This window comes from Papilio xuthus, unplaced genomic scaffold (genome assembly GCF_000836235.2).
Source record: "Papilio xuthus unplaced genomic scaffold, Pxut_1.1 DF827777.1, whole genome shotgun sequence".
In the NCBI taxonomy this organism is placed as follows: domain Eukaryota; kingdom Metazoa; phylum Arthropoda; class Insecta; order Lepidoptera; family Papilionidae; genus Papilio; species Papilio xuthus.
This window is the reverse complement of record NW_013530872.1, coordinates 379413-406889: the sequence shown is the minus strand read 5'-3', so window position 1 is coordinate 406889 and position 27477 is coordinate 379413. Positions and strand designations below refer to the sequence as shown.

The window sequence follows — 27477 nt, the reverse complement described above, 5'->3', positions numbered from 1 at the left end:
CAAAATTACACTTAATTGTATTTTGAACTTGTCTACATGTCTTTTAAATAAACTATGACTACAGAAAAATGTTCCATTATAATTCAAGTCTTCATAACATATTATTTACATTGACCTTTATATATACCCTTACAATTATTAACCATTTTTACTTTAATTAAAATTAAAAAGCAAAACAGTCTTAGAAGCACCATTAAATTAATAAATTCAGAAATATATGAATTCGGAAATTAAAACTAGGATATTAATGTCTTTTACTTTCTAACATCCTTATACTTATTAAGCACAATAATAATTATACATAATATATTTCTCAAGAACCAAGTTACCGCTATGTGGCGTATGAAATCTACTCCGGTAGTCATAGTAAATGGACTAATAGCAAAGAGCTCCAACCAACATCTTGGGAGGTCTTGCTAAGTTGCATTACGGGCCTGATTTAAACTGTACTTATTTTAGAAACCACACACATAATGAATTTCCTGGTTGCTTAAGTCATGGCATCCCCAGTTGTGTTGTTCTAATTTTTTTTAAATATATTACATAGAAAATATGTAAATAAATGCATATGTGTGATAATAATAATAAATCATTTTAGTACTGGTTTTTTAGACTGGAAGCCGAGGGTAAGTAAATGGCTTCATAGTTGTGAAGAGTGCAAGAAGGCTTTGGCACATCTAGGAACACAACAAATCAGTATTGTTAGACATTGGGTGCTTAATATAGCATAAACAAGTAAGCCACTTTTACAAAAAAAAACTTGGTCAATTTACTATACCCATTAATGACTAAAATAACTTTTTTGTCAATAAAAATATCTCATCAATATTAAAAAATGCTTTAACATCACAGAGGTAGCGGTAAATATAAATATAATTATATAAGTCCTTTACATAGTACACCTGCTTAATAATATGTATTACAATATCTTAAAACCAAGTCTTAGAGTTAGAATATGTTTATTAAATACATAGTAATCTCGTATTTAACATTTAGAAATTTATTACAGTAATTTTGTTTAATTCTATTAAAAAGTTGATATGAAAAATGTCATCTAAAATGCGATTGTTATATTTAAATTAATCTTTCATTAATTTAAAAACATATCTACTTGTAAAGTACAAAGAGTTCTTGTACAGGTTTTGTTTAAAAATAAAAAAGAGACCACTCGCACAAATGATTTCTGCATTGTGAATATAAAATATTTATATAAAAAATATGTACCTCAAAATGTATAAAGTTAAACGAGTCTATAATCGCACTGAGGGTGCACTGTGTGCTAGTCGGGCTTGGCATGCTCTTGTTGGTGCTGGTGCTGGTGCTGGTGGTCTGCGGCGCGGGCGAGCATGTTGGCGCGCGTGTCTGCCGGCACCGCCACTGCGCTGGGGAACCAGCCGCGCGGACCTCGCGCCTCATTCACCACCAGCTCCCCGAACAACCAGTGTCTGCAAACGTTATTATTTTAAGCTTCAAATTGAAATAATAATCTATGAACATAGCAAACACTAATAAAAACTGCTCTATTTCACGAGGGAACATTCTAACAATATTTTTTATCGAAGACCAAAATGTATGAAACTGACTCGCATCATTCACTTATTGTAAACTACTTTTTGCGCGTGACTTTATCCACGCAAAATTAAAAAAAAACTTAGTAGCTTATGTATTCTTCCAGACTATGTTCTGCATCTAGGTCAAATTTTAGCCAGATCTATTCACCTGTTCTGAAGATAGATTCTAACACACATCCATCCATCCAAACATTCGCGTTTGTAGTATTAGTAAGAAATAAGATAATGTTTCTAGTAGCGATACGGTTAAACGTTGTGATGTACCTGCGCTGTCTTGTGGCGCGCACGAGGTCCCCCGGGCGCAGCTGCAGGCGGGGCTCGGCGCTGCAGGGCGCGGCGAGTGCGGCGCGCGGTCTGCGCAGCGGCACCCACTGCCCGCCGTACTGCTCCGCCGCCACGAACAGCCGCGACCGCTGACGCTTCTCCTCCTTCTGCGCTATCTGCTCCATCTATACGCACACACACATTCTACATCCTGCTTCACCACTCTCCACTACAATTATAAGACAATTTATTATCAAGTAACAATCATTTCTGAACGCTCAAGGTCGACATCGTTACAGTGCCTTCCTCACGTATCTCTCTCAGTCCAATGAGATGTAACATTTTTTCTGTTTAAACATGAGAAGAATATGATTTGTTTCCCTCAAAAAACTTGCTCAAACTCAAATTGAAAGACATATAGATGTGATATTGCTAGTTGGATGTATGTACTTACAGTGAGGTCGTACTGTTGGCAGCCGAGACGCAGCGGCCAGTGCAGGCCGTCATAGCGGTGTGAGTGGAGCAGGAAGTGCAGGTTGCAGCGCCAGCCCAGGTCGTAGGGGAACAAGAACGCCGGCAGCCCCTGCTCCTCGCGCCGGCTCACGGCCTTCTCCATTATCCAGTCCTCAATCGTTGTTCGGTTGCGGAGGATGCCACGAATCTTGAAAAAAAAAACTAGAACTTACTCCCCTTTGAAATATAAACTTTATTAGTACCTTTATTCTATCCATCGTTAAAAGCATCCACGGCTCAGGGGCACTACACTTGTATTTGGTATCAATTTATTTTTTGTTACATGTACACTTATGAAATATTTTTACTATGAAGGACAACATCAAAGCAACCTTCGAAGGAATTAAAAATGTGTGAAGTCACTCGGACTAGTCTATTGGGGTTAATAACGCATAGTCACCCCTAACTTAGAGTATTATAGCGAGCTGATGATGATTCTATCCAAATCACCTGTAAATAGAGCAGAGTACCAACAGCCAGCACCACTCCCACCGCCATACCGACCGCCAGTAGCGTCAGCAGCAGTGTGGTGAGCGTCAGGTACACGATAGGCTCTTGGCCTGTGCCGTTGTGCAAGTACCACACGCGGTTGATAGCGTGGTACACACAAATTGACAGCACCTGTACATTAAATAGTAAGTTATCTAGTTCTAACATTTGTCATCATGTTGATATTGACAAAATTTCTATTTAAATTTGTGCAGCATGTATCGGGTGTAAAGTACACCAAAAATCTTATTCTAATTTTGACAGCCAGTACCAAACATAGGCGATATTAACATTATTACAAATAAGGATTAAAAAAAATAACAAATTACAAGATATAACATACTCGTGCTAGGCCCACTTTTTCCCTGTTTTGTTACCAAAAAGAAATTCTAAAACAATTTTAACCAAATTATTATAATAGGAGGAAGGTTGCCAGCAAGAGTGATGTAGAAAACAGTAAACATAGAGAAATATAATATACTCCATGTTAACTTTAGCATGTTTTAATATATGTTATATGCAATAACACTTACTATAGAAGCGTGCAAGCATCCCAATACAGCAGAGATCAGAAATAATGTAAAATAACCATGGTTACTGTGGCCCACGCAACAGTTTATCCAGGGGCAATGATGATCCATTTTCATAACACAGTAGCCACCTGAAAATACACCATTTGTATACACCATTATTTGTTAATTACCAGACCATATCTTAAATTATTATTTTTTTCTCAATCAAAAAAAAATGTTATTCACAAATAAACATGTTTAAAAAAAATTTACTAATGAAAACGGCTAGACTTCAGCAGGGTGGCAGAGACGGAAAGTAGGAAAGTGTAATTGTAGCATTTTATGAGTAGAAAGGGAGTTTATCTATTAATAATATATATTTTTTAAATTCAAAATAACCACGAATAATTGCAACATGATACTACTTTTGTTGGTTTCACACATTAAAAAGCAATGTAGCTTATTCTACTATATATTGAAAAACTTATGAACAATGTAAGGGAGGGATGGTAGCAGCTTTTGAAAAGGGTCTAGAAATACTGTACCAACAAAAAAAATATGCAAATCCGGGAGCCTTTTTCTCTGTTTCTTTGGCGTTATTTGAGTTTAAATACTAAGATTAACCCATGTTTTTGTTTATACCTAATGGATATTGAATAATAATAATTTTACATTGCCTGCAGTGATGTGATCGAGGTGCCTTGTAGCCTCTACATGTTGTACAATATTGTAGCTTCATAATGTCCAATTCATTGTCCTGAAAATCATTCAATAAGTTTTGGAGGCCATATGCCACAAACAGCCTACTTTTTTATTTTCATTCTTAATTTTATTATAAGTACAGATAAAATTACCTTAAAAATTTATATTAATTTAAAAATGACTCACTGGTCTCCATCCTAATGGAACAAAACCGGGTCCTTCCAGTAAAGATTGAAGGAAAAAGTACAGTGTGGAAACTGCTAGACTTAAGAAGGTAGCGGCATGTAGTGCTGCAGGGATGGACTCGTGCGGCGGCCACCACATGCCTATCAAGTGCACCATTGCCCATGTTATTAGCTTGATAATACCTGGGAAGATTATTATAAATCATAAGTAATAAAAATTTTAATACTTTTTACACTAGTGATTCATGCTGAATTTTCATAAAGATTTTGAATGATAGGATACTCAATAAATGTGAATGAGACCAATGTCTATCGTTTAATATTAATTTTAAGAAAATTCACTATTGTAAATTTATACCAAATGTCATCATCCTCATTTTTCTGTTCTTATCACAGTCGTGAGGGTCGGCGCACATGGTTGTTATAAACCTTAAGGTTTTGGCTTAGAATCTATAAATCTAAATTACATATATCACACAGTTTTATTACTTACATAAAACCGCAATAGGACCCCAGTGCAGTAGTCTGCGAAATGGAGAGGAACCCATTGTTATTTTAAACAGTTTCTGCGAATATTTGATCAGCCCAGTTTTTTTAACTAAAAACCACTAACTCATTTATAAGTACAACAAAAACAAAACTTCTTTATATCATTTTTAATGGTGCGAAAACATAGTTAGGCTAAAACATTAAACTTTTTATTTTTAAAAGAACATCCCCCGCCTTATCTTGCGGGCCCGGGTCATGTTTTATTATTGACATTTTTGACATCTTTCAGAAGTTCTTGACAGAATGAGTGATAGCTTTCGTTCAAAAAGTGAATTAATAAAACAATAATCCGATGAAAAACCGTCGATTAGTAGACTTTCAAAGTGCAAAAGCATAAGTAACTTTTTGACGAACTTTAATTATGCGGTTTCGCAAGTAAATTTAAAAGATTTACCTTAAAACTACGCCACAAATTAAAAAATAAGTTCAAAGAATTAAAGAATTTAGTAGATTTCGTATTTGAATACATGGCTACACTAGATCCACGTCACACAAGCAGTTGTCACATCACATTGCGATATTTTTGTGGCTCTTTTGGGTGTGTGCTTTCTTCATGTGTGTTGTGCTACTTATGTGGATTATTAGGTGATATTCTTGTTTTTACCGGGTAAGTTTCGGTATAGTATGATGTCACAAACACCCCACTAAAAAATCTTAACTTTACACCTAAGTGTATCGGAATGTACTTAACATTGCGCACATTTGGAACCCGGTGCCTACGAATTTAATGTAACCTTTCTATTACAGCTATTTGCGGGAAAACAATTCCAAACAAATGATATATGTTGATATGTGAAAGCTTTAACCATATCAGTGTGTTTACCTGTGTTTACCCAGTCACAAATTGAAAGTAGACGTCACACGGAGCGGAGACTAATGTCTGTCAACCGCTTTACTAGAGTTGGAATTCACTAGTGGAATTATTCACAAAATACTTTTGTCCTTGCAGATTGTGATCCTAAACCGCCAAGATGCCTAAATCGGTAAGTCAATTTATATTTACGTAGCATAAGTACACAAAAGTAGAATTCGCGCGTCGAATAAATTAATTGTTATAGATGCGTGATTTTACTGATTTCACCATTGCAATGTGACCAGGCAGCATATTAAATCATCGCACAAACATTTGAATTCTCATTATCAAGTCTCAAACATGGTACTGAGTAAATACATAAAGTGGCAAGTGTATTTTGAAGTTGAAAGTAGTTGGTGTGTTAAAAGTAAAAGTGTAGTATTAACATGAATCGATAAGAATTTATGTCGTAATGTAGGAGAGTTATTATAGGTTATCATATTTTAAATAGAGATAAGATGGAGATATTCTTATGTGATAAAAATTTAAACTTGTAGAATGTATAATATGACATGCTTGTATTACTGGTTGTGTTATCAATATTGTCTGAGGAAAGAAACATTAATGATAAATTAATGTTGTTAAGTTAATGGCATAAAATGAGATAAGCATTTTACAGGTCCTCGATGTAATTTTACAAATTGTTAGATCTTAGTCATCAACAGGTGGCTTGTTACATATAGTAAACTAAGGGATCAAGTATTATTTATAGACTTATATTTTAGTCAACCAGAAAGTTATTTAGACTTTGTCAGATTTCAATTTCATAATATTATTGTGATACATGTTGGAATTTTACCTTATTTGCGTTAACTAGGATATTGCCACTTAAAACCATTACCATATAAATAACAAACTTTCAAAGTTCATCAACAGCGATGTCATAGACATATTTTGTTAATTTTTCCAGATACTCAGTTATATTAGCAACGCATTTGACTTAAATGGCAATGACAGTACTATGGTTAGTTGTGTTTGACAATTTGATTTGCATTTTGATGTTATTTTGCCCTTTTAGATGTAATTCTTTTTCACTTTATGTAAATGCTAGTTAGTTTTATCAATGTTGCAATTAGTTGTGAAAAGATGAACCTACTAGAACTCTGTTGGTTAAAAATATTGTAAGTATGAATGCAGAATGTTTAAATAGCACTCATTATGTATAAAATAAAACATTTTTTTTTCTTGTAAATAAAACATTCATTGATATTAATTATAGTAGAGTGAAGATAATTATTTTGTAGATTTTTCTAAATTTATGCCTTTAAAAAATTATTTATTACGAAATTTCTCTTCTGTTCTGTTGAAATTAAGAATTTTTAATAGTTATAAGTTATGAGCATTAATCAACATTAGAAATAAATACCTATCGCCATGACATCTTAAAAGATAAGCTTTTATTATGACAGTTCATGGATATTAGGTGACGAAAAATACAACATGAAAGAATTTATTTCTTTCATTAACTATTTTACTTAACAAAGGATTACAGTAGCTATGAATTTGTGTTATATTAGTTATTGATAATGAATTCCTTACAATAAAGTTCATAACTACTAACTACATAGTACATATAAAATTATAATGAATCATAGCTGATTTTGTATATTATTGCTGTAGTACTCTGGCTGTAATAACTGAACCTCCTTCATGTTCTGTTTGTTTACTTTGTGGAACGTACATGTTTGTAAATAACCTATTTGTGAGTGTGTAGGTGTAGAACATTAGCTATTCAATTATAATTCAGTGTATGTGTGTGAGTGTGTGTCAAAGGCAACAGTGATTCTGCCACTTGTGTTATATAGTTTAGAAAATGAAGTTTATTCATAGTGATAATAATTTTATTAAAGTGTCTAAGGATGCACTTATACAAGCCACAGTTGTTAAGAAATTGGTGAGAAGTACTTTTTTTTTATTTTTATGTGACACTTCATTCAGCCTATTATCTTGATATGTCACATTTACACGTAACTGTTTATGGTTAGTTAAAAAATGTACATAGTTTGAATGAAACGTCTTTATCGTATCGGAGTGCGATGTTTGTTATGCCGACTATTGTGTAATTTCAAAACTTTACGTAAATTAAGGATAGTACACATGACACCTTAATTGACTTTTGTATACCTATAACGAAAAAAATCTAATTATATCTTAATAAGTCGTTAATAAGAAAAATCTGTTTATTCACACCAGAAATGGGTTTAACGGTGATAAAAAAAAACTTGATCTTTTCCTCACAACATGCTCGTAACCATGTGTTGACTTACGCACAACTTTCTTTTAACGCGTTTTGTCAGTTGCCGCGCAAAAAGGTTCTCAACGCACTTCCGGTCGCGTGGTTCAATGCGCTTATTATTATCAATGAATGTAACTTATGTACGTTTTAATACTCCGTTACAATACAATGTTCAAATTAATTTATTGTTCGATAGTAAGGTTATGTTCGAGAATGGGGTAGCTATTTCATACGCGTTAAACAGTTTTCTTAAAAGTTTTTTTAGTCTGCCTACCTCTTTGGGCGATAGAAATATTTTCATTCTTTAAAGCCGTTGGCTGTCTTCAAACATCTATTTAGCGTTGATCATTTTTATAACTCGATTTGCGTGAGTCGAACCTCTGCTATGAGAGTGTTTTATTCATTATGCAAATGTATGATGGCCCCCAGACTTTTTATAATGGAATTTTATGTCCTAGTGATTCACATAGTTAGCACTTCATGATTTTATTCGTAATGTCCACTTCGTTACTAAATTTTTACGTAATGTTTAGGAAAGAAGTGTACATATGTAAGTGGTCACATTTAATCGATGTGAAATATTAAGTACATATAAAAGTTTATATATAAACACTTGTCTTTGTGTCTTTAAATAAAAATTTAATCAATGTACTTCAAATTCTTCTGAAGATTGGCGACTGAGCTAGTTAGTGTCACTTCCTGGGTTATTTTCATCCGTTCAGAGCTCAAGTAAATATGTAAATATGTGTAAATAAGATTAGAGTAAAAGTTAGTTAAGAACAGTAGACAATGTAATCTTCTAATAATCTTTTAAATATGCAATTTAAATAAGCAACCTGTAATAAGCTACGGACACGAATGAGGGCTGTTAGTTATTTAAGTATGACTTAGAATGCATTCCATTAGCATTCATTTGTTCAAGTTTCAATTCCACCTCTAACAAGCCTTTGAAGGGATAAACGATGGATCCGATTCCGGTTACAGGAGCGTTACGAGTAAATCTTGTTACGTGCCTAGTGTGGACGTGCCCTAAGCACGCTAGAATGCGTGTCAGAGGAAGGAAACGGGAAAGTGGAACGAACGTTATCTGCTTACTGGACACTGCACCCATGCACTAAAGCTATACTTTTATAACAATCATATTCTGTTAAAAATTTATTGCTTGATCTATGTACTCACGTCCTAAATATTGCCATATAAATTATTTTCTACCAATTTTGGGAGTTATTTTATTTACTGATTTTTCACGCTCACATATCGATAAAGACACAACAGGATATGCATATTTGAAGGCGACATGAGTTTATCAAAATGCGAATGTTTAGATGGGTGTTTGTTTGAAGGTATCTCCAGAACGGCTGCATGGATCTTGCTGAAATTTGGTACATAGTCTGGAAGAACACATAGGCTACTACTTTTTACTGGATACTAGTTTTTTTTTTAAGTATGCGCAGATGGAGTCGCGGGCGACAGCTAATCTGGTATAAAACTTACCTATGGTACATATAATATGAATAGGCATAGTTAACTGAGTCATGGCGACGGTTAGAAAAAATGTAACATATAGTTGACGTGACGTCATAGTCCTTGATCGTATGCGGGAAGTATTCGTCATATTTTATTAAGTAATGACCGAAAATAAACTTATAACGTTTACGTACCTTTTAATACCGTGAATAGTCATTTGATGTCATGTCTACGTTAAATAACGTTTGCATCCACGCTATGGATAATTGAGCCTTTGAAGTTGTGAGTTATCAATGACACGAGCAACTTTCTTTCTGTCTCGTAGTCTATAATGAAAGTTTATCAATATTGTTATCTCCGTTTTTCAAAAACCTTTTTGCAGACATTCTTGCAGTGGAAACTTTCTTTAAAATTACAATTTTGATGAACGCACCGTCAGACAATAGTACCTTATGAAAAGTATTCGAACTACACGTCGCTTCTAGTTTTTAGTTATAACATTGTCTAAATTATAAATTGACCAGCCTTCTGTTTTAATTGTGCAATATGAATGAGTCTGCTCGTCTATATTTTATAGTTTTATTCGTATGTTTTTTCGCGGCATTCGTTGTTGCGTGTCATATTGAAGGGCGCACTGTGTATTGTAAGCCATCTACAATACTGGAAACAATTGCTTTTGAACAATTCGCACGAGAACGGGCTGTTGTCGTGCGGAGAAAGATTTTGTTACGCTCAACAACAATTATTGTGTCGACTTATATTTTTTATAGATCAAATTAGTGTGTAATGTTAGTCATATACTCTCATGGTCTTTTTCTAGGCTTTGATGTAATTCTCTGCTTTGCTTTGTCAGTGATCTAAAAACGGTTTTAATAGTAACAGACCCGACCTCATCTGACCTGTGGTAACCCTTGTTAAGACGTGTAAGTTGCTTATTGTGCAGCCCTAATGATAATTGCGTTTGAGATTGAATTGATATATCTTATGTGATGAAAATCATCTCATTTTATATCATTCTAAATAAAACCTTTGGTATGGTTTTGCAACAGAACCCTCGCCAGTAAAGTATATAATAAAACAAATTCTTCGATTATCGATTTATAGCCCGCACGACTCATAAAACTTCTTGCTTCGTCTGTGCGTTTTCGTCTCTTTGGATTGATGTTGCTTTTATTCACTAACAAAGTGAATTTTCAGATTTGAAAGGCTTCTAATTTAAGAGTGAAGAAAAGCTGATAGATGTTATGTGACAGGTTACAAAATGTGGTCAACACACATTGCTTCTCAGATTTCGTAGGTTTACCCCTTGTTCACCATCATTGACCGGCCTTGTAATATTTAAGTAATCAAGTTATAAGTTAAAGTTAAGGGGGAAGTAGTGCGGGGGTGGTATGGAGGCTCCGCCGCGCGCGCATTCCGCCGTCTCTGACTCAGTCAGTTGCCTGTGAACCGGCGCGAAGTACAGACGCGCCTTTGTGTTTCGTTTTCACCTGCCCAGGCGCACCCGGTGTTTGTGACCGTGACATTTTGTGTGCCACCACTGTGAATCCAACGCGACCACAATGGTCGCCGGCGGCAAACAGGTACATTACGTAACTTGCCTTGCTATTGTCTGCTTCTGCTCATTCAATATAACTGACCAAATGTTTTGTAAAGGGATTCACTTATCGTACCTATGTCCTTACACGTTTTTATATCGTGCGCTAATGTCTCGTATTATGTAATACTTTCGCTTTTATTAGCTAGCAACAGGCTCAATGTCAGTTGTATCGTTACGTGAATAAGTTTTCATGTATACTCAATTCATAAGTCGCGCTGATGTCATCGCGAGTGGCGAGGCAGCGCGCCGGCGCCGTCGTTGCCATGTCAATGCAAAACTCCGGGAACAAATCCTTAGGACATCGTTAATTTTATTATAAGCATCGGCACTTCATCGAAGAATTGAGTGAAAATTGAACTTCTCAACGTTGCATATCAGTTTATTAATTAGAATTATAGATTCTTTTAAAAATGCTGTATCTTCCATATTACCTAAATGTATGTTTTTACTTAAGACGATAAAATTATAATTGGTAGCTGCAATATAATATAGCTTCAGGTGCATCGAAATTTACCTTCGAAATACAGAGAAACCCTTTCAACTATACAAGTCCCGTCTCAAGACGGGGATTGGTTTTACTTTTATTTGTTTTGGGCGACGCGAACGCTCAACCGTCGTTTTATCCCCATCCCTGTCTACGCTGCGCGAGAGAGCGAGACGAATAGACTTTCCTGTTTCGCTAACGTTTCCAAGTTTAAAATATAATGTTCGCGAACGGAACGCGTCTTGTGAATTGGATTCGTGATCGAAGACGTTTACGTTATCGGTGTGCCGTCTTTATTGCTATAAAAGCAACGGTTTTATGGTGTTATTAAATTGTTTAAATGCTTCTACGTGTGAGGATGACATGCCTTGCCGCCGGACGCTTTATCTAATCGTCGTTTTGGCCCTGAATTAGCTACCATTGTTTATTGTGTCCTAAGTGCATACACACCAACGATCCTTGCTAATTTTAGCAAGCTTAATTTACTTAGATTATTAAGTTACGAGCATAGATTAAGGTTACATTATGACCCTTGTTTCAAGGTTTAATAAACTGGAATGGACTTGTTTATGTTCTGTCGTTGTGTATGTTTACTTCTGGTTAACATTATTAGATACCTTTGTCATGAATTACTGGAACGGAAATCGGAAAAAACATAACGATAAAATAATTGATACATATCGAATAAGTTTCGAAACCCTGATTACTATCAGTGAGGCCCACTATGTCATACTTGATACTAAGTTTAAACATAACATAAAGTTTTAATATAGGCAATTAATAGTGACGTTTCCGCAGTAATATTAACAATGATATTACATGGTAACAGAACAATGTTATGTACAATATAATGGTTTTTATCATAGTCACCGTCACTAAATCACGTGCGAAGGATGAGCCAAGGTTTTTCCTGTACCCGTGTAAACAGACGCAAAAAACTTACAGGTCACCGATTGTTCACAAATGAGCTACTAGTAATCTTGAGTAAAACTTATTATTATATTATAATAAAAAATATTAAAGTAATATAACAATGGGCTGGTCATTATAAATAACTTCCGTAGTCACTTTAACTAAATTAGGAGTTCAAAAATCCTTGTGACCTAAAGTTTGATCAATTAGGTTCTTAACGTCATACTACTAAGTAAAAGAATAGATTCACCCCCTAAATAAAGTGCATTCGCTCCTAAGCCATTCCATAACGAAAGTTAATGCACCGCATCGCTTCGCAGCGACACTTTATGTAGGATGGCAGATGTTGAAAATGTCTACAGTGCCTATTCTTTATCTCTTATAAATATTTAGACTTGTACTTTTATTTTAAATTTTTAAGCTAAGAAGGTTCTTGGTCTAATCGTATAAATACATGTCAGACATATGAAACCTTTGTTTTATAAACCTTCATAGGTGCGAAAGAAATCCGATTTTAATAATCTTGCCCGAAAATATTCTTGACGTTTAAAGACCCTCTTTATTATTTATCCCTCTTATTCGTTTGGCGACCGGACAGGTGACGACTTTTTTAAAACAAAAACGAACGTAAATGTAAGCCCTCAGTCTTATGACGCAGAAAAAAGGGGAAAAAAGAAATTCCTTGATTCTTTTCGATTGCAAATGAATTGTAAAATTGAGGAATATAAAGATTTTTTTTCTATTTTATGGAATTACGTTAATAAATTATTTTTTATGTTCTCAGCATTATAATGATACACAAAATCGAGGCAATATCGTCTGCTAAATATCAACCAAGCAATTAAATACCAAATAGTAATCTTTGCAAATACCATTACATATCATTTAGTTATTTATCTGATAAGGCTATAGTAATGATAATTTAGTCAATTAGTCACTACCTTCATAGTAGGTACAATACTGCCTACTGCAATTATTTTACAAGCTTTTATTTATTTCACCAGCTTCGATGTTTGTCATCAAATCTAGACATTAAAAGTCCACTTCCCGGATATTTTCCATACATGTGTAAATCGCGTGACAATGCAATACTATGATGGCATGGTGCTGATCTGATGTAGCTAGGAGGTGCATAGGAACTTCGCAATCAAACGACATAACCACGTCGAGTTTCGTTTTGTATAAATGGTCTTGACAAGTAGTTTGTCTATCCTTTTAATTTGTATATTTCTGTGGTGAAATCAATCGATCTATGTATACCTCGAGTCTATGCGGACATAATCACCATCTCTGTTCATTTCATAGGTTATGAGGAGGATGGCGAAGATTTTTTTATTACATTTGTTACGATAGTGTGGACTTACCGTAAACGCACTATGTCCGTGTTCACCAAACATTGTACCAAGGGTCGTGAGCAGGTGCGTATACTGACAGGTGCGTGCGTCACGCCTCTGCCTTGTGTCTTGCATGCGATGGAATTATCTATAATTCATCATGTACGATGATAATGTGATAGCTCTTTTTTATACATTTTAATTAATAATTAAAGTAAATTATATTGTACAAGCAATATCTACACTAAACAAGCTTTACATAATATTATAATAGTTGTTGAGGATTTGGATTGGTAGAAAATTTCTTTATTATGAATTGTAGATATTTTGTAACCTATTCTGCAGACTTGATATTAAGCAAAGAAATAAACTTAGATGAATACAGGCATCTTGTTTGGTCTATGATTTCATACGAAATTAATATTTATGTTAACGTAAAAGTGCGGCTAACTAAAAAGGTATTAGTCAAAGTGTTAACGGTACGCTTTATAGATAATTGGGTGTTCACTTGACAAGTTACAAAAGAGCCATAAAATTTTACAGTTTGTGGGACAGATTTAACACTACCCGTGAGTCAGGGCTTCGCCCCGCCGACTCCAAGCCGCCGATACAAAGCAAGTAGCCTCGCTTATCACTGATAGCGAACATGATCTAATGCCCCAACTATTTGTAACTATTTGTAACTCTAAGCCGTGATAACCACACGACCTTGCTTACTCAAAATGCTAACTCATAAGTATTACATTAGTCGCGTATATCTTATTTAATTTTGATAAAAGAGAACGCATTTGGTTTGTTATATCAAGCCTTAAATATGATTCAAAGATATTACTGAGCAAATCTTTAAAAGTATCGTAAATGGTGCTAAGATTTTGCCATGCTATGATTAACTTTATTAGCAAGTCAGTGAACAAACTTCGAGATATAAATCTTGTACTTTGTGATAGTTTACATTCTTAAGTGGATTCTTAACGCAAATAGTCATTCGCTTTAAAAATAATACAGTAGAAGAATATAATTAAGTCTTTCAGCATACATCCTTCTGGGATAAGCAGTTCATCCAATTTGGGACCAGCATAATTTTTAACTTAGGGTAGGCTCCGAGCTTCTCGGTGGGGACGTATAGTGAGCTGATGATGATAATTTTTAAATTGTCAATAATGTGTAGGTGAATATTATTAGTGAACTGTAATAAAATGCAAATTGAAATGTTTAGTACTACCAAGCTGTTTGGTGTAAGCCTCCTATAAATTATCTGAGTTACTCAAATACTACTTCTATGTGTATTGTTTTAAGGTACAGTTTAAAGTTGTGCAAATGTATTATTATCAGTAAGATAAATGTCACGTCGAGCTTTCTAATTAAAATGAGGGCGACAGCGTGCTATCACCTGAATAGTGTTAATTCATGATTGAAAGACACGTTTGAATCCGATTGCTTTTTGACATATTAATTTATATATTCCATATACGAATAATTAGATGGTTTGTCTTCAAATTTTTGCCAAAAAATACAACTTAATCAAATTTTAAGTAAGTAATAAATAGTATATTAGCAATTGCCAAAAAGTCTAGACTTTGTCTAGACCGAAGCGCCGACAGTTCAAATCTACATAAGTTTGTTGTCACTTTATTTTCTATCCTATTAGCCTTCTACAGCCTGCAGCGATATTTTACATTTTTATAACTAATATCAATCATCAATATGGAACCAAAGCAACATTTTTTTCTTAAAAAAACTAGATTGTTGATGGCGGTATAGACTAATATTTTTATTATTACTTGTCTGTTATTTAAATATAAAATACACATGTTCGTTATTTTCGATATTTCAATTTAAATTAGTTGTCAATTCCGTCTGCCTCCAATCAGTGTAATAATTATTATAAATATGTATTAGTTAGGTAAATACAATGTTAGGAAAATAGCAAAATAGTTTAAGACAAAGGGATGTTGAGGAATTTAAGTTGAAGTATTTATGTGCTAGGTTCTTATATACTAGTATTAGTAATCTTACATGATATTATATAATAAAATTGTGTAAATAGCAAAATGATTAGATATAAAATTATATAGTGCTTATGTAGTAGATTCTTATATACTAGTGTTAGTATTCTTATACATAGTGGTCATTATATAACATCGGCTTGTTGCAAACTGTGTGTTACTACTTTTGTTCGGCAATTGCTAGCTTCATCTAGTCTGGTCACGCGACACTAAGGATACCAAATACTAGTAATAATAGGCAGAGGTAGATTCAGAGACAAATACAACATAACTCACGCTCGTAACCCAGAAGAAAAAAAAAAGTAAGTAGATAGGAAAAGTGAAAGCCTTAAAGCTAAATTAATGATTATTTAAATAAAGGGTTGTTGTTAACATGCTTAAGGAATTATAAAAGACAATGTTTTGGAATGTTACTACTTATCAATTTATCATAAAAAAAAACTAATTTCAATGTATTATAGCTTAACTGTAACATAAATATGAATGTGTTGGTGCACTGGTAATCTAGTCTAGATTACGTTCGTGAGGTTATTGACATTCATGACTAATGACAGACGGACTGGTGGTTACAATGGTAATGTCTAGTCCGCACACTTTTTTGTCAAAGTGCATTACAAACATGGTATTAGCTACTACATATATCTGAGAACATTGAACAATTTGTAAGGGACTAAACTAAATCTAGACGTGAATTTTCGCTGCAACAAAAACTCAAGGAAAAAAAAAAGTAGAGATTAAATATTGTAGTATTCCATTTGTTTTTAACTGTCCTCGCTGAAAGTCTCTACTGTTGTTAAACTTTGACACTATAACCTCTAAGTTAATTTTACGATAACCAGGTTTGATGTTACTAATGGGGGAATTAAATCTTTTAATAAAACAGTCGGTAAAGCAATTTGTCGTTTGCATCTCTGCACAGTCACTGCTCTGTTTTACTTCCTATTACAAGTTTAAAATCACGCCACAGCAAGTACGCGTAATTGTCACTCATAAAACAATAAGGAAAATTACATCTAACAGCATCTAAGAGGCTTTAAGGATAGCTTCATGCAGCGAACAAGTTCGTAAGTCTTTAAATCTGCGATCTTCTTCTTGATCCATTGGCGCATTACACTGTTGGCTCGCGGGTTCATTGGCGGGTTAGTTTTGCTCGTCAATGAATCACCAGCTTTACAGTTTCTTTTAATAATAATGAGTTTATGGTCACTTTATCTTTCAATTCTGTAGTTTATTTTAATTAGCTATCAATGAACTTGTACGTTTGGAGTTCTATGGGCATTACGTAAGATTTGAACATAGCTTTTTAAGATGTTTTTATTGAAATTTGTTGTGATGAAAATAATAATTATTTTATTGCCTTCTCCTGAAGGTCCGACTGGTTGGCGCTATGTTTTATAACTATTATTATTATAAATACTGACCCTTTGATGGATTTAATAAAGCTAATAGTATCATTTTATTATTAGAATTAAACAAAAATTATGCAATATTCACGCGTTTTAAATCAATAAAATATATCACAAGGTGACTATTAAGTTATGTAAGGCAAGGAATACTGGTAAATCATCAAATCAGTACATATTGTTAGCACGTTTTGACGCTATAATTAGAATATAAACATATGGCGACCATATAACTTGCTTAATGTTACTGTACAAGTAATTACATCATCGTGCGAAATGTTGCAAGCTATTATCGCATCTGTTCATATGGAGATAACGTCTGTGATAGTCTGCAGGTGTTGGCCAGATATATCGGTGCCTGTGTTGACTGAGACATGATGTCATCTGCCGTATCTCCGACACGGTGCACTCTTTAAATACTTACTATTTACTCTATGTTATGCTTGCCTAGTTATATGTTGGAAATCTTACTAATATTATAAATGCCAATGTTTAGGTGGATGCATGTTTGTTAGAAGGTATCTGCAGAACGGCTGCATAGATCTCCTTGAAATTTGGAATAGATATAGAACGTATTCAGGGAGAACACATTGGCTACTAATTAAGTTTTTTTAATTCCGCGCGAACTGAATTGCTTAATTTAAATAAATAAACATGTTGATATTATGAATTTAGTGACATAGTCGATCAGTACAAATTAAATTTTCCATTTGTAAGGACAAAACAGTCGTTTCAATTATCGTTGATCGCGTATGTCTTGAATTTCCTCTACACGTATGTATGTAGCACCTTGGCGGCTGGCCTCAGTCGCCTTGACACATCGACGGCAATTGTGGGTTTTCGATTATCGCTTTAACTTAACTATATGTCGCGGTAAAATTTTATTTTATTGTAATAAATATTTTTCCTGTAGAAATCTTACGGGACACAATGTTGTCGTTCTTAGAAAATTGTTGTATCATTCACACAGTCCTTAGCCGTTTATTATAATATGTTATCTCTATTTTGTTCAAAGTGAATGAATGAATGACAATCATACTGAATGCGAATTTTTAGATGGATGTATGTTTGTTTGAAGTTAAATCCAGAACGGCTGAACGGATCTCGATGAAGTTTGGAATGGATGTAGAACATACCCTGGAAATACACATATGCTATGAGTAATGGCTTAAGTTTAATTCTGCACAAACGGACTCGCGGGCGACAGCTTATATATTTATATAGAAGAGTTTTGAAAGTGTAAACCCATAGCTACATTTTATTCAATCGATCTCTTATGTATTGTATTAGGTCTCCGGTTAATTTGATGTAGGCTTGAGATGAAACGAATTTTTATTATTTATTATTTTCACACTTAACACGTTTATCATGGTGTTGATAAGGGCTCATCAAATTGTTGTCGAGTGTATGACAAATGACGTAATATATCGGAAAATTTTTCTCCACTCGACGTAACTGACTTGAGAATTTATGAATTTTGATCAACGGTTTACATACTTTTGACTATTTCTTTCCGGTTTCGTTACTTTTTAAACTATTTTAAAATTAAAATATAACCCCATTCAGTATCATATAGTCAAATAAATAAGTAGAAAGTTTACCTTTAAGTAATCGTAGAAAGGCAAATTCTTAAAACATCTTACTAATATTATAAATGCGAATGTATGGATGTTAGAAATTTGGCATATATGTAGAACATAGCCTGGAAGAACACAAAGGCTACTAATTAAATTTTATTTAATTCTACGTGGTCGGCCTTGTGGAGTACAGTAACTAATTATAATAATAAAAATAATATAAAACAGTATAGGTACACGGTTTAGTAAATTCCGAAGTTTATCACTAATACTGCAAGCACGAACGTTTTTTCCCATCGTCGCCAGTGCCCCAGTTAGGTAATTAAAAAAACACCATCATTAATTTGGAATAGTTTGTACACATACAATAATGCGTCGATTAACGTAAAATATCTTCGCAACAATATGCGGGCGACGGCGGCATGACATGACTATTAGCCGGTTTTACCGAATTTAATTATAACGCCATAAATTACGCCTGTTATTAAATAAAATGTATATTACAACTGCCATAAAAATTACATCGAAGAATAATTATTGTAAGAAATATCATTACGTGTATGTAACAATCTTATGTACGCTGTATATACCATGAAGGTACATATATCTTTGACCTCGAGTGCGATAGAGCGAACGGCGACTCGCGAGCATTGTGCAACAGAGGTAGATCTCATCTGCAACTTCGATAGATTTACGATGACGTACACCGGAACGGCTTATCGCTAAACTACGGCTTTATTACTTGAGCTGCAGAGTCGTTATCTCATATGGGAGCTAGTAAACAATGCCTATACAAAATATCACCGGTTTTTGTTGAGAGATTTTGTTAACGATCCACATCAAATACCACTGTTGTCATTTTTACCCGCCTTCCCTTGAAGTCGTGCTAATACAATAGTACAAAAAATATGCATATATCAATTGGTCTAAAATATGTCAAAATAAATTGTAAAAAAATTGTGAACTTAATATCCGTATCCGAGAACAAAATCCCCGTTTAACATATTGTTATATCCGTTTTGTCAAATTTAATGACAGCGATGTCAATGTATTTTAAAAATTTTAGTCTCAGAAACCAAGAGTTAGACGTTCTGTTCGCAACGTGGCTTGAAAATATATTTCATAATTCAATAAATAAAAATCTTTATCACGATTTGATCTCGGCATACACACGAGTGTGAGGTCAAGTTCAATGCCGAGTGCTTGTCTGCACCTTTAAACCTGTTTCGTTTCCATAACACAGGAAAATTTACTCGACCCACGCGCATGATATTGGCCGGTTCTAAAATAAACATGCACTCAGTTGCATGAGTCATCCCGTTAAACAAACATATGCGTTCGCTCCTGATGACCTTTGCGGTTCTCTGTTTATTCCTCACATACCTCGTAATGTGAGGTTAATCTCTAATTCAAAAAAGTCAAAAACGCTGTTGCATCCATACAACCAAGCACAAATAATTAACAGTTTAAACTAAGATAACGTTACTAATCTTGCTAGTAACGTTATCTTGCTTCCAAATCAAAAAAATTGCAACCACAATTCGGTGTCTAAATAACAAGGGGGGTTAGACAAAGTGCATTCGTTCCGAAGCGATTCCATAACGAACTTCAAAAATGTATGGAACTGACAATAACTTTCAATAAGCCATCGCTTCGAAGCGAATGCACTTTGCCTAATCCCAAGGTTCACTTTTATACTAAAACAAGAGTCGAAAAAGACAGACCATTTAAAACAGAATTTTAAGCAATTTATCTTTCTAACGCTTTAGGTTATTGGCTTGTTCTCTTTTATTTTTAACTTTGACACGACAATAACAGATATCCATGACATAATTGCCCTCGGAAACAACACATCCGTTTTGGCGGCTCTCCAACGACACAAAATTAGCGCCCAGTTTATTAAGGACCACGATTCTCTTTTTTATTTTTGTATCACACCAGGTTTTAGATGCGTTTTTCCTTTAATTTTACTCTCCGCTTTTGGTAATATGCTACTCTGTGATCTCTGGTATGGCTAAAATTAGCAGAAAAGACCTAACTTCTATAGGAATTTGTAAATATGGGCTATCTACTTCTACAAATATAAAATCTCTTTAGCAGTACTTCGATTTGACTTAGCCGTATTTAGGACCAAATGCCTGGTAAACACATAAATAGAAAGATAATTGTTGTCTTGAAGATGTTACTGACATTGTATAAATATCGATTGTTATTCTTGTAACAGATGAACGTCCGCGTGACGACGATGGACGCGGAGCTGGAGTTCGCGATCCAGCAGACGACCACAGGCAAGCAGCTGTTCGACCAGGTGGTGAAGACTATCGGCCTGCGCGAGGTCTGGTTCTTCGGTCTCCAGTACACCGACTCCAAGGGCGACCTCACCTGGATAAAGCTCTACAAGAAGGTTAGTAATGTCTCATACAACATGCTCCTTAAGTATTTAATTTCAAAACTAGGAGAAAGAAGAGATTGAACCAGTTACGTTTGGCTTAAAGTTAAATGTTAGTTTCGTAGCTGAAAACAATAATTTTGATAAAGATAAATTTCGCACTAAGATTATCTAGTTTATGTTTGTGTCAGTTACCAATTGTGATGTTTTTATTAACTATTACGTTGTTTACGGTCCGGCAGCGGGCTACTACGCAATAAATTATATTTAGCGGATGCCCCAAGTTCAAGTTTGTTGCGCGCTCGCCAATTTGTACGGTTGCCGGCGCCTCGTGATTTACACAACGCTCGAGACGCTCCACTTTGCATACAACCAAGTCTGTTTTCAGTAAATGTTTCGTATAACCGGACATTACGGAATTGCATTATAAATATACAAGACTCGATACTTCTCTTTAACAGTTGTAGAGAAATTCTGTATTAGTTCACGAAGGAACTGTTTTTTGTTTCAGTAATCGTTGTTATTTAACTAACAAGGATTGGTTACTAATAATTGCATCCACTAATGTCTTGTACTTTTAGGTTTTAAACGTAACGTTCGTTTTCTATTCACATATCAAACTGTCAGCTGCATAATTGCAATCAAAATAACTATTAGTCTTATGGTTTCCCTCAATATAAACATGTGTTGTTAAAATATATTCGTCGTAAATATCATCAGCATTGGCAAAGTATTTATGTACAAGGAAACGTTTATTATTCAACGTGTATTATATTGTTTTCGCTGACTTGCGCTGAGTTATTTTCCTTTATAATATCCTCCGACATTGACCCGGTAACGCAATGCCAACCGGTATGTCAGCAAGTACATAACCCTCATCTCTTATCAACGAGGACGGTGATATATTTGTCATAGTTAAAAATCTTTATGAATATTCACTAAGGTCAGTTTTATTTGACACTTTCTCTTAAATATGTCTTAATGAAATTCACGATTCCAATATATCATAACAGTATTGAAGGTTAACTTACTTATGGTGTTTCGGAACGTGTTCTTTTTCTGTAATGTCATTTAATGCCCATGTTATAAGATATAGTGTTTGTCTAGTTAATAATTTCTGACATCGGATGATTGAATGAATAGACACTTGCAAACAGGTTTATGTTTGGTGGGTTTCTTTTCCGTATCTATATTGTGAATCCTTATTAATAGTAATTTTGCAAAGTTTTGTCGCATTTTTGACTTCTATACACATATTTCTTACGTATTCAGGCGACGGTGTTAGTTTTGTACTGATTAAGAGATTACATCGATTTAAGTCGAGGCAATAATTAGATTAATGGTGTTAGTTAGTTAGTTACATTTTCATCAAATCGGTTTGTGTCACGTTAATTGATAGTTTGGAAGTTTTCATTTCTAGTTTCGTTTCGTCTTTAGTTTGTAGTTGATGTTCATATAATAGCGTGTCATTTGTAAATGGTTGGGGTAAAGACGTCCAGTATCCACGAGCGCAGTGTAAACAACCATTCAATGGGTTGTCATGTGATGTGGCCGCTACAAACGCTGACTCACCATCAGCCCCTGCCTGTCTTATTGATAAATACGTACATACTCCATAAACTGACCGACCTCATTGTTATTTGTAGTTTTAACTAAATTGTCTCATTCACTCTCTTAGATTTACTTGATTTATGTCAAATCTAACCATATTTAAATAAATATTAAGTATTGCTTCAAAGAAGTCATGATCTCATCAATTAACTTTAGTTGGTTTATGTTAGTTGTTAACGTTCGGACTTCCAACAATTGAGCTTTACTCTAAGAGCGTATGAGTCAACTTTTTTTCATACGGAACGTTATGAATTCAACTTATAACAACAAAGTAAAAATAAGTCAGAAGAATATTACGTATATTAAAAATTAAATGTCTATTAAATGATTGTCGACGGCAGACAATACGACGCGTTTCCATTTTGATCCAGTGATCTGATATTCCAGTTTACGCCGGTGTCACCCCATCGTAAGCGATTAGTTTTTTTCTCTGGAGACATCTTGACAATGAGTCGGCTCGCCGCTGCGTGTTGCTTCGTAATGTATGCTCTAGCGATTGCACTCGATTCAAACGCACTAGTTTCACTTATCGTCAATTACTTTGGAATTAATCAATGATTTATTTTAGCATCTATTTGTGTACTTCAGTGGCTTTACGATAAATATTCAGTACAAAGTTATCTACTTTTTTTATTAAATTCATATGTGTTTATTACACTATACGATAGAATTCTTAAATATTACTATTCAATGTTATGAATGGAAAGTTTAGATGGATGGATAAATGAATGTTTTTTTAAAAGTTACTCGAGAAAGGCTCCATGGATCTCTCTGAAATTAGGTATAGATGGATATGTTTCAATTTCTTCAACTCCATGGCTATTGTCAGTTTAAAAATAACTTTTTCAAGTGGTTAGTAGTTGTTATATAATCGATGCACCAGACGTTCTGTCACAGTAATCATCTTATTTGAAGTTTTTCGTTCCTTTTGTAATGATAGCCGACAGTCTATTGTGGCCGATGAATCAGTGTCGAAGCTGTACAATGGTTGCGTCGGTTTTCAAATGTTAACCGTTAACGGCCACATCTCAATTATTTTAAGTAAAATGTTTATTGCTATAAACGAATATTATTATATAACTATTATTATAAACGAAATTAAATGTATATGTATTAAATTGTATATAATGATCATAGTAGGTGTTCAAATATTGTATAGAAAGTAAAAGCAAGATGGTATCGACATTGTTCCACTTTCTTTTGTTACACCTGTCGTTTTGTCTGCGACAAAAACTGGAGCTGTTCGTAATTGATGTAATTTTTATTTATATATATTATATAAAGAAGAATGTACCTATAAACATATAAGGAAAAATTATTTCTTATTTTAGTTAAAGCTCTAGGCTTCCAATAATTTTTCAACGTATTCTGTTAAAATAGGAAAGTTTTTAAGGGTATTTTATTTAATTTTCCTGTATACACCGTTTTTCCTTATACCGCATCGCGAAGAAAGCGTCGTAGGTCGCGTGCGCACTTATTACATAAGTCCACTTGAGCAAGGCCTCTCTGACAGGTATGCGGGCAGTGCCTGCGGTGCAAGTCTTTGCAAGGTACTGGGCACGTGCCGCATTACACCATCCATACCCTACCACTCACTACTTACATACATGGCTGTAAAATGGGTACGAATTTTAAACTCTCTTGTTCGATTGATTTAAAAATCTGACCTTTTATAAATTTCAGTTTTTAATACAAAATCGCAATTTAACTAAATAATTAATTCGCGCTTTGATTCACCTGGCACGTTCCGTTATGACTAAGTATAATGACGTATCGATAATTCTGCATAGTTTATACTCATAAATGTTTTCTTTACCATTATCAAATTCCAGTACTTTGATTCATTATTTCCGTTTAATCATTGTATAATTAAAATTATTACAAACAAATTATTGTTAACAATGACTCGTAATTCGATAAGTAATAAAAAAGATTCTTATAGATACTTTCAGAATTAATTGATCGAGATAAAACCGGAATTTCTACCAATTTAATAGTATTATTGAAGTGGCAACACTGATCTGCGAGCAGCGGGAAAGTTGTCAGGTCTCGTCGCGTACGATTTCTCCGGCGCTAATGTTGCGGCACTGTTATCCAATCTATGGTGTCGCGCGTGCCTTTAGCTATTTGTGGAATGTCGAACTGATTGCGATATACCCCTATGTAATGCGTTTCTAAATTTAGTCACAGATAAACTTGGTATTGTATTCTTTGATCTATAGTATAGGGTTGTCACATTATTTAGATTCGTTATAAACTAGTAGAATAAGTAATATAAAAGTAATTATAATGTACTATGAAATAAAAGTTCCTGATTCTTGAGTAAAATGTAGTAAAACGTTGTAGTAAATTTGATAGATTTTGCATGATAATTGTTTAAAATTATTCATGTCTTAAACAACAAAATTTGAAACGACTTACCATAACTTAAGTCATTGTAACATGCAGGTTATTGTTAGCAGCACGGCCCACATGCAATGACATCACTCGAGAATGAATGTATTTGTCATGTACATTGTTAAAACCAGTTTTGTGATACATTTCAATATAATCGTATATTGATGAAGTTTGTGAGATGATGATTCTACGTGTCGTATTTAAAATTGTTTTGCAAAAATAGGCTTGAGAAAAAATAAAATGTATACTAACTTTGATTTTTACTGACGAATTAATGAATAATGGAGTAATGCAGGTTCAGATTCACTGATGTAATAAGTCAATACGCAGTACCAAAGGCAAAATTTTCTAGTACGTTCGATTTACGATATCGAGAGGTACATTATGAGATTCAATAATGTTTTGCGTGATTACAATCGTATTTATGTTAAACGAATGTTACATACACTGAGCGAGTACAATCCATTGATGTAGATTTGTGACGTAAGCAACCTCCCCCCCCCTACTAAATGAAATAACTTTACGTTTAACTAACGCACTCAGAATCGTTTTAAGTGTAAACTCCGGGGCTCCCTTAGTGATCACTTCTTACATCTTATGTGGATTTATGAATGTTTATTAAAAGGTATCTCCAGAACAGCTCAACGAATCTCGATGAAATTTGGCATAAACGTAAAACATAGTCTGGAAAAACATGGTAGCTAATTTTCTTTTTTCTTACTTAATTTATCAGGGACGGAGTCGCGGGCGACAGCTATAGTGTATAAATATTTGTTTTCAATGGTCGCTTATTTCTATTACATTGGGCTATCAGATCGTGGTGCGATTATCATTGACCGATAGAGCCATGATTCGCGGCGCGTTACTACGAATATACTAGTGTAAACGTCACACGCACTAAACCCGATGTACCGATAGCGATAAACATCGTGATAGTATCCTGTTACATTCGTGACTTATAAAAAAATATTATAAAAAAACAATATGCTCAACTATGTATAGTAAAGTTCATTTTGCTATTTTAACTTGTTATCGTTATTCTTAAGTAGGCATTTACTTTTTCTCTCATTTTTATGTTCTTGTTTAAATAACAATTTTTATACAACGTTAATAAAGTCATTAACTGACGTGATAATTTTCAATTGGTAGTTAGTGATACGCTTGTACGTTATAATGGGATTGTACAAAGACATGTTAGGAGTTGTCCTAAGTCATTGTAATGACCGTTAACACTAACAAGACCCTTTGCATTCAGACTGTAGCTCCTTTACTAAATATTTTATTGAACACATGAAATCTTCATAAGTGGTCAACAAAGTATTCCTATCCATACTCGTAAATGAACTGTTAATGCGAGCTTATGAATGGACAAATTACAGACACAGTGAGGGTTGTAGTTGTTGACACTACTTAAGGAATAGCATTAATCATCTCATAGTCACAAATTCTACCAGTTAGTGTCCTGATTTCTGTCATTAACGTGTTGAGTATGCTTAAAAAGCTTTTTGTAAGGATCTAGTAGTCTCGGAGATGAGATCGCAGTGACAAAGGTAGTAGAGGCCACGGGGAGGGGGATGTATGGTGCGCGCACGCACAGCGCGGGCAGCGACGCGAGACGGCGCGCCCGCCTGACCTCGTTCCCACGGCGGAGCTCATCGCCGCCGCGACCTCTGCCCCACGCCGACACAACCTGACACCATACGATCCTAGATGATGCTGACAGATCTAACTTTACACCACCTTTTTATGACATTAACCTTACGCTATCAGTAAGAAAGTCCATCACCCTTAGTGTATGTATATTGTGTGTAGCACTAAAACACTCCCTAAGACTTAGTTTAAATTTAAGGTATATAGGTACGAACTTCTTATACCACAAAAATGCAAACGGTGTAATTTAGCGGTGAAATATCTTCGTCCATAGCTTAGACTATAAAAACAAGTAACAAGTCACCCGTTTCAATTATAGAGGTCTTACTAGCTGAGTCATTCAATGAAGCGTTATCTCGAAATTAATAAATAGAGCGTTACACTTTAACGTCAATGGAGAGGTTACAGGACGGATTAGCGGAGGTCGCCGGGCGCGGGGTCGATGAACTCTCTAGTAACAGATATGATTGAAACTCGGGAGATGTTTCATTCCTTGTGTATTAAGAGAATTTGTTGAGTTTCATTAGAAACTAATGTTTGCAGTCTGAGGTCATTTGTGTCAGAGTAATCAGCTGTTGTCAATGTCCTTCTTGAGTATTCACTTTTTTCTGACATTCCATGTAACGTTTTACTTAAATTTTCAAATATTTTTTAGAAATTAATTATGATAAGTAGTAACGTAGATTGGTTTTAAAGTAGGTAATACCGTCTTCGGTTCATTTGAGTGATTCACAAGTGTGGTGAGACGGTGTGGCGGAGGTACGGGCGGGGGG

At 34.5% G+C, this 27477-nt stretch overlaps 2 protein-coding genes across 4 annotated transcripts in view; one reads left to right on the top strand and one right to left on the bottom strand.

Annotated features, from left to right (window-relative positions):
• Positions 1-12: 12 nt before the first annotated feature.
• On the bottom strand, positions 13-5014 carry LOC106115729 (palmitoyltransferase ZDHHC6). The gene is made up of 8 exons (XM_013309195.1): positions 4730-5014; positions 4238-4419; positions 4022-4106; positions 3371-3498; positions 2799-2969; positions 2290-2496; positions 1836-2020; positions 13-1445 (listed from the first exon to the last, which is right to left on the bottom strand). Exons 1-8 carry the CDS (start codon positions 4782-4784, stop codon positions 1280-1282), a joined length of 1179 nt encoding a protein of 392 aa, XP_013164649.1. The 5' UTR covers positions 4785-5014; the 3' UTR covers positions 13-1279.
• A 253-nt stretch (positions 5015-5267) lies between these two features.
• Moe (moesin) overlaps positions 5268-27477 on the top strand; it is a 29680-nt gene continuing 7470 nt past the window's right edge. Inside the window, exons 1-3 of one of the 3 annotated variants that reach the window (XM_013309189.1) lie at positions 5268-5392; positions 5735-5768; positions 20882-21061. In XM_013309189.1, coding sequence (XP_013164643.1) covers positions 5757-5768; positions 20882-21061 — 192 coding nt within the window. In that variant the 5' untranslated portion in view covers positions 5268-5392; positions 5735-5756. Of the gene's footprint in view, positions 5393-5734; positions 5769-6560; positions 6603-10764; positions 10925-20881; positions 21062-27477 lie in introns of those variants that run through there. The other 2 variants (XM_013309190.1, XM_013309188.1) reach the window with 2 other exon arrangements.